Source organism: Theropithecus gelada, chromosome 16 (assembly GCF_003255815.1).
Source record: "Theropithecus gelada isolate Dixy chromosome 16, Tgel_1.0, whole genome shotgun sequence".
Lineage (NCBI taxonomy): Eukaryota > Metazoa > Chordata > Mammalia > Primates > Cercopithecidae > Theropithecus > Theropithecus gelada.
The window spans coordinates 48,479,235-48,487,328 of record NC_037684.1 but is presented as its reverse complement, the minus strand read 5'-3'; the positions used below and the strand labels follow the sequence as shown (position 1 = coordinate 48,487,328).

General features: G+C 48.4%; 1 protein-coding gene across 1 annotated transcript in view; it reads left to right on the top strand.

Annotated features, from left to right (window-relative positions):
- The window catches only part of SUMO2 (small ubiquitin-like modifier 2), a 9,713-nt gene extending 4,525 nt beyond the window's left edge, over positions 1-5,188 (top strand). Inside the window, exon 3 of the mRNA XM_025363484.1 lies at positions 5,099-5,188. Coding sequence (XP_025219269.1) covers positions 5,099-5,188 — 90 coding nt within the window. The remainder of the gene's footprint in view (positions 1-5,098) is intronic.
- The last annotated feature ends 2,906 nt before the right edge of the window (positions 5,189-8,094 follow it).

Here is an 8,094-nt window from a genome sequence, read left to right as displayed (position 1 = left end):
TTTTTTTTTTTTTTTTTTTTTGAGGCGGAGTCTCGCTCTGTCGCCCAGGCTGGAGTGCAGTGGCCAGATCTCAGCTCACTGCAAGCTCCGCCTCCTGGGTTTACGCCATTCTCCTGCCTCAGCCTCCCGAGTAGCTGGGACTACAAGCGCCCGCCACCTCGCCCGGCTAGTTTTTTGTATTTTTAGTAGAGACGGGGTTTCACCGTGTTAGCCAGGATGGTCTTGATCTCCTGACCTCGTGATCCGCCCGTCTCGGCCTCCCAAAGTGCTGGGATTACAGGCTTGAGCCACCGCGCCCGGCCCATATACTCTTATTTGAATAATTTTGCTGAAATTACCCTACATGAACTTACGAATTGTGCTAAATAATTTATCCACTGGTATCTTCTATATTTGAACACTAGTGCCCCTTCAGGATACAGGGGAATTTTAAATGGTAATCCTTTTGGAGAACTTCTGTAGCAAAACTGCATACAAAGTGGAAAATCATAGACTAGGCATGGTAATCCAGCACTTTGGGAGGCCAAGGCTGGAAGACCAGTCTGGACAGCATAGTAAGACCTCATCTTTTTTTGTTGTTGTTGTTTTGAGATGGAGTTTTGCTCTTACTGCCCAGGCTAGAGTGCAGTGGCGCAATCTCAGCTCACTGCAACCTCCGCCTTCCAGTTTCAAGCGATTCTTCTGCCTCAGCCTCCCAAATTGCTGGGATTACAGGCGCCCACCACCACGCCCAGCTAGTTTTTTGTATGTTTTTAGTAGAGGTGGGGTTTCACCATGTTGGTCAGGCTGGTCTCAAACTGCTGACCTCATGATCCAATTGCCTCGGCCTCCCAAAGTGCTGGGATTACAGGCATGAGCCACCGTGCCTGGCCCAGACCTCATCTCTTAAAAAAAAAATTGCCGGGCGCGGTGGCTCAAGCCTGTAATCCCAGCACTTTGGGAGGCCGAGACGGGCGGATCACGAGGTCAGGAGATCGAGACCATCCTGGCTAACACGGTGAAACCCCGTCTCTACTAAAAATACAAAAAACTAGCCGGGCGAGGTGACGGGCGCCTGTAGTCCCAGCTACTCGGGAGGCTGAGGCAGGAGAATGGCGGGAACCCGGGAGGCGGAGCTTGCAGTGAGCTGAGATCCGGCCACTGCACTCCAGCCTGGGTGACAGAGCCAGACTCTGTCTCAAAAAAAAAAAAAAAAAAAAAAAAAAAAAAAAAAATTAGCTGGGTGTGGTGGCACACACCTGTAGTCCAGGCTATTTCAGTGACAGAGGTGGGAGAATTGTTAGAGCTTAGCAGGTCTAGGCTGCAGTGAGCTATGATCTCATCACTGTACTCCGGTATGGGTGACAGAGTGAGACCCTGTCTCAAAACCACAAACAGAATCATGCTTCACTTTGGTGGTTTTTAACAGTATTTTCTTTTTTTCTTTCTTTTTTTTTTTTTTTGAGACAGAGTCTCACACTGTCACCCAGGCTGGAGTGCAGTGGTGAGATCTCAGCTCACTGCAATCTCTGCCTCCCGGGTTCAAGCAATTCTCCTGCCTCAGCCTCCTGAGTAGCTGGGACTACAGGTGTGCGCCACCACGCCTGGCTACTTTTTGTATTTTTCCTAGAGATGGGGTTTCACAATATTCGCCAGGATGATGATCTCGATCTCTTGACCTCGTGATCCGCCTGCCTCAGCCTCCCAAAGTGCTGGGATTACAGGCGTGAGTCACTGGTGCCGGCCTTGAACACTATTCTTATGCATATTTATGATCTTGGCTCACTGCATCCTCTGACTCCCAGGTTCAAGCAATCCTCCCACCTCAGGCTCCCAGGTAGCTGGGACTATAGGCTTGTGCCACTGTGCAATTCTTTCTCCTGAGCTCAGGTAATCCACCCACCTCGCCGCCTTGGCCTCCCAGTGTAATCCCATGCTGGGATTAGGATGCAGTTTCCCTCTTGTTGCTGAGGCTAGAATGCAATGGCGCGATCTAGGCTTACTGGAACTTCTGCCTCCCAGGTTCAAGTGATTCTCCTGCCTCAGCCTCACAAGGAGCTGGGGTTACAGGCATGCGCCGCCGCGCCTGGCTAATTTTGTATTTTTGGTAGAGACGGGGCTTCACCATGTTGATCAGGTTGGCTGGTCTCAAACTCCTGACCTCAGGTGATCCACCTGCCGTGGCCTCCCAAAATGTTGGGATTACAGGCATGAGCCGCTGCACCTGGCCACCATGCAAATTTTTAAATTTTTTTTGAGATGGAGTCTTGCTCTGTTGCCCAGGCTGGAGTGCAGTGGCATGATCTCAGCTCACCGCAACCTCTGCCTCCTGGGTTCAAGCGATTCTCCTGCCTCAGCCTCTTGAATAACTGGGATTACGGTACCTGCCACCTTGCCTGGCTAATTTTTTGTATTTTTATTTGTTTGTTTATTAAAATTTTTTTGTTTATTTAAAATTTTTTTTTCAGACAGTCTCACTCTGTCGCCCAGGCAATGGCACAATCTCGGCTCACTGCAACCTCCACCTCCCAGGTTCATGCAATTTCCCCCCCTCAACCTCTGGCTGGAGTAGCTGGGACTACAGACGTGTGTCATCGTACTCAGTCAATTTTTGTATTTTTAGTAGAGACAGGGTTTCACCACATTGGACAGACTGGTCTCTTAACTCCTGACCTCAGGTGATCTTCCACCTCAGTTTCCCAAGGTATTGGGATTACAGGCGTGAGCCACCACACTTGGCCTTTGTTTTTAAGTAGATTATGGTTATGTAATGTTTTTCATCCCTTTTATTTCACTGATACTTAATGAGCAGCACCTACTATGTGCAAGGAATAGACTGTGTAAGTAAAACAGTCTAGGTTCCTATACTTCCTGAAGAGTGTTTTTTAGTAGGACGATAAGTGATTACAGATTTGGGTAAGTATTAAAGGAAATTAAAAAGCAGGTGCTTTTTTAAAGCTATTCCAGGTAGTTCAAGGGTATAGGTTGTGGCATTTTAGGTCGATTTTGTTGTTGTTATTGTTGTTATTGAGACGGAGTCTGGTCTGTCATCCAGGCTGGAGTGCTATGGCACGATCTAGGCTCACTGCAAAATCTGCCTCCCAGGTTCAAGCGATCCTCCTGCCTCAGCCTCCCGAATACCTGGGATTACAGGTGTGCGCCACCACGCCCAGCTAATTTTTGTATTTTTAGTAGAGGTGGGGTTTCACCACGTTGGCCAGGCTGGTCTGGAACTCCTTAACTCAGATGATCCGCTTTGGCCTCCTGAAGCATTGGAATTACACCGTGAGCCGGCGAGCTCTGACTGGAAAGTCTTTAAATGGGCATTTTTTTTTCTTTAAATTTCCTGTCAGTGGCTGGGTGGGGGGATCACGAGGTCAGGAGATTGAGACCATCCTGGCTAACATGGTGAAACCCTATCTCTACTAAAATACAAAAAATTAGCCCAGCATGGTGGCATGAGCCCGTAGTCCCAGCTACTCAGGAGGCTGAGGCAGGAAAGTTGCTTGAACTCCAGTGGTGGATGTTGCATTGAGCTGAGATTGCACTACTTGCACTCCAGCCTGGGCGACAGAGTGAGACTTGTCTCAAAAAAAAACAAAAACAAAAAAATTCATTTCAGTGTCTAACTCATTTAAATGCATATTTGTCTCAAGGTATGTTTTATTTAACATAGTAGCTGTGTCTGAAAAGCAGTAAAGCTTTTTTTTTTTTTTTTTTTTTTTTTGAGACGGAGTCTCGCTGTGCTCCCAGGCTGGAGTGCAGTGGCGTGATCTCGGCTCACTGCAAGCTCCGCCTCCCGGGTTCACGCCATTCTCCCGCCTCAGCCTCCCAAGTAACTGAGACTACAGGCGCCCGCCACCACGCCCGGCTAGTTTTTTGTATTTTTAGTAGAGACGGGGTTTCACCATGTTAGCCAGGATAGTCTCGATCTCCTGACCTCGTGATCCACCCGCCTCGGCCTCCCAAAGTGCTGGGATTACAGGCTTGAGCCACCGCGCCCGGCCAGCAGTAAAGCTTTTTAAAAGAATGACTTACTGGCCAGGCGCAGTGGCTCACACCTGTAATCCCAGCATTTTGGGAGGTTGAGGTGAGTGGATCACTTGGGGTCAGGAGTTCAAGACCAGCCTGGCCAAAATGGTGAAACCCCATCTCTACTAAAAACACAAAAATTAGCTAGGCATGGTTAGCTGGGCGTGGTGGCGGGCACCTGTAATTCCAGCTACTCGGGAGACTGAGGCAGGAGAATTGCTTGAACCCGGGAGGCGGAGGTTGCAGTGAGCCAAGATCGTACCACTGCACTCCAGCCTGGGCGGCAGAGCAAAACTCTGTCTTAAAAAACAAACAAACAGGCTGGGCGCGGTGGCTCACACCTGTAATCCCAGCACTTTGGGAGGCTGAGGCGGGCGGATCACAAGGTCAGGAGATCGAGACCATCCTGGCTACCATGGGGAAACCCCGTCTCTACTAAAAATGCAAAAAATTAGCCGGGCGTGGCGGCGGACGCCTGTAATCCCAGCTACTCGGGAGGCAGAGGCAGGAGAATGGCATGAACCCGGGAGGCGGAGCTTGCAGTGAGCCAAGATCGTACCCCTGCACTCCAGCCTGGGCGACTGAGCGAGACTCTGTCTCAAAAAACAACAACAACAACAACAACAAACAGGCGGCTTATGCCTGTAATCCCAGCACTTTGGGAGGCTGAGGTGGTCAGATCACCTGAGGTCAGGAGTTCGAGACCAGCCTGGCCAACATAGCAAAACCCTCTCTACTAAAAAAATACGAAAATTAGCCAGTCGTGGTGGCACGTGCCTAGTCCCAGCTACTCTTGGGAGACTAAGGCAGGAGAATCGCTTGAACCAGGAGGTGGAGGTTACCTTGAGCCAAGATCACGCCGCTGCACTTCAGCCTTGACAACAGAGCAAAACTCTGTCTCAAAAAAAAAAAAAAGAAAATGAGAATCACCCCAAATCTTTTTATTTATAGGGTATGTTAACATGTTGGCGATTGTTTATTTAGCTATTTCTTTAATATAGTCATGGCTAAATATGCATGTACTTTTATCTAAATAGAATTCTGTTTCTCTTAATGCCGTTTATTGCTTTTAAATTCTCTCGTTCAGGGATTGTCAATGAGGCAGATCAGATTCCGATTCGACGGGCAACCAATCAATGAAACAGACACACCTGCACAGGTAAAAAATCTCTCCTAATTAGAAAAATTACCATTTGTAATTTTTTGAGCAGCTATGTTTATGAATTTGAACGTTGAGACACTGGAGTATAGTTCTTGTAGAGTTCAGAGCTTTGGGAAGTATGACCAAAGGGGAACAGAAAGGAAAATAGGAATAGGCTCGGGAAATGCCAATGGTTGTTATTCATTTATTTTTAACTTTAATTTTCTTTTAGGGATAGGGCTTCTCTGTTGCGTGGGTTGAAGTGTAGTGGCCTCATTATAGCTCACTGCATCCTTGGCCTTCCAAAATGATGGGATTATAGGCGCAAATCAATGTTCCCAACCCCACCAGTGGTTTGTGTTTGTTTTTTGTTTGTTTGTTTTTTTGTGACAGAGTCTCCATCGCTCAGGCTGGAGTGCAGTGGCACGATCTTGGGTCACTGCAGCTGTCACCTCCTGTGCTTAAGCCTTTCTCCTGCCTCAGCCTCCCAGAGTAGCTGGGATTACAGGCATGCACCACCGCACCCAGCTAATTTTTGTAGTTTTGGTAGGGATAGGGTTTCACCATGTTGGCCAGGCTGGTCTTGAACTCCTGACCACAAGTGATCCACCTGCCTCGGCCTCCCAGAGCGTTGGGATTACAGGTGTGAGCCACCGCACCCAGCCAAATCCTCACCATTTTAGTTCTACATGCTGAATTGAAATTCTCGGCCAGGCGCAGTGGCTCACGCCTGTAATCCCAGCACTTTGGGAGGCCGAGGCGGGCGGATCACGAGGTCAGGAGATCGAGACCATCCTGGCTAACACGGTGAAACCCCGTCTCTACTAAAAATACAAAAAATGAGCCAAGTGTGGGGGCGTGCCACTATAGTCCCAGCTGCTGGGGAGGCTGAGGCAGGAGAATGGTGCAAACCTGGGAGGCGGAGCTTGCGGTGAGCCGAGTTCGCGCCACTGCACTCCAGTCTGGACGACAGTGAGACTCTGTCTCTTAAAAAAAAAAAATTCTCTTTTACGTGTCTTCATGAATGAAAGGGAACTAATGGCCGTAACTGCCGCGTTCCATAGCTTTGTTTGACAGGGGGAGCCCCTGATGAATAATTTCCAAACCCTTACTACAAAACGTGATGCTCTCTGATCCTTTAACTCTCTTTACACACTACTTCATTTTGTTCTGTCACTTTCTGTAGGATCAGCTGGATTGTCTTCTGTGGCAGAAGCTCTTTGTTTCTTTTTACCCTCTCAAAGTTCCATTAAAGATTTCCAGTTTTGGCTTAGCAAGATGGCTCATGAGAGCCATTGTCAAGATTACAAAGTGCTTGTAATGCCAGCACTGTGAGACCAAGGTGGGCGGAGCGCTTGAGTCCAGGATTTCAAGACCAGCCTGGGCAACATGGCAAAACCCTGTCTTTACAAAAAAATAAAAAATTTGCCAGGGAGTGGTGGTACGTGCCTGTAGTACCAGCTACTTCTTAGGTTGAGGTGGAAGAATTGCTTGAGCCCAGGAAGTGGAGGCTGCAGTGAACCAAGATGGCGCCACTGCACACCAGTCTGGGTAACAAAGTGAGGCCCTCTCTCAAAAAAAAAAAAAAAGGCCGGGCGCGGTGGCTCAAGCCTGTAATCCCAGCACTTTGGGAGGCCGAGATGGGCGGATCACGAGGTCAGGAGATCGAGACCATCCTGGCTAACACGGTGAAACCCCGTCTCTACTAAAAAATACAAAAAACTAGCCGGGCGAGGTGGCGGGCGCCTGTAGTCCCAGCTACTCGGGAGGCTGAGACAGGAGAATGGCGTAAACCCAGGAGGCGGAGCTTGCAGTGAGCTGAGATCCGGCCACTGCACTCCAGCCTGGGTGACAGAGCAAGACTCCGTCTCAAAAAAAAAAAAAAAAAAAAAAAACTTCCAGTTTTGTCCTGACTTGGTGGCTCACGCCTGTAATCCTAGCACTTTATGAAACTGACACAGGCAGGAGGGTTGCTTGAGGCCAGGAGTTTAAGACCAGCCTGGGCAACATAGCAAGACCCAGTCTCTACAGGGGGGGGGAAAAAAAAGAGCTGGGCATGGTAGCATGTGTCTGTAGTCCCAGCTACTTGGGAAGTTTAGTGGAAGGGGTGTTTGAGTCCAGGAGTTTCAGGCTGCAGTGAGTTATGATCGTACTATGGCACTCTAGCCTGGGTAATAGACCAAGACTGTCTCGAAAATAGAAGACTTACGGTTTTTGAAAAATATTTTAAAATGTTGTGATAGTAGAAATTTAAATTGGATCCCATGTACTTCTGAATTTCAACTTTTATCACCCAGTAAAAACTAGAAAATGATAAATGTGGCATGAAGCAGCACATCCAGATTGTAGTTTTGTTGATAATCTTTGAAAATTGGAAAAGCCCATGAGTTGTACTGAAAAGAAGAATATTTTGAAGAAATTTCAACTGGTGACAGTCTCTAAAAAGGAATTATGGGCTGGGCACACTGGCTTACACCTATAATCCTAGCACTTTGGGAGGCTGAGGCAGGCAGATCGCTTGAGGTCAGGAGTTTGAGACCAGCCTGGACAATATGGTGAAATCCTATGTCTGCCAAGCAATACAAAAATTAGCCAGGCATCGCCGGGCACAGTGGCTCACGCCTGTGGTCCCAGCACTTTGGGAGGCCGAGGCGGGTGGATCACCTGAGGTTGGGAGTTCAAGATCACCTTGACCAACATGGGGAAAAACGCTGTCGCTACTAAAAATACAAAATTAGCTGGATGTGGTGGCCTGTAATCCCAGCTGCTCAGGAGGCTGAGGCAGGAGAATCGCTTGAACCCAGGAGGCAGAGGTTGTGATGAGCTGGAGATTGCGCCATTGCATTCCAGCCTGGGCAACAAGAGCGAAATTCCATCTCAAAATATATATATATATTAGCCAGGCATGGTGGTGCATGCCTGTAGTCCCAGCTACTCAGGAG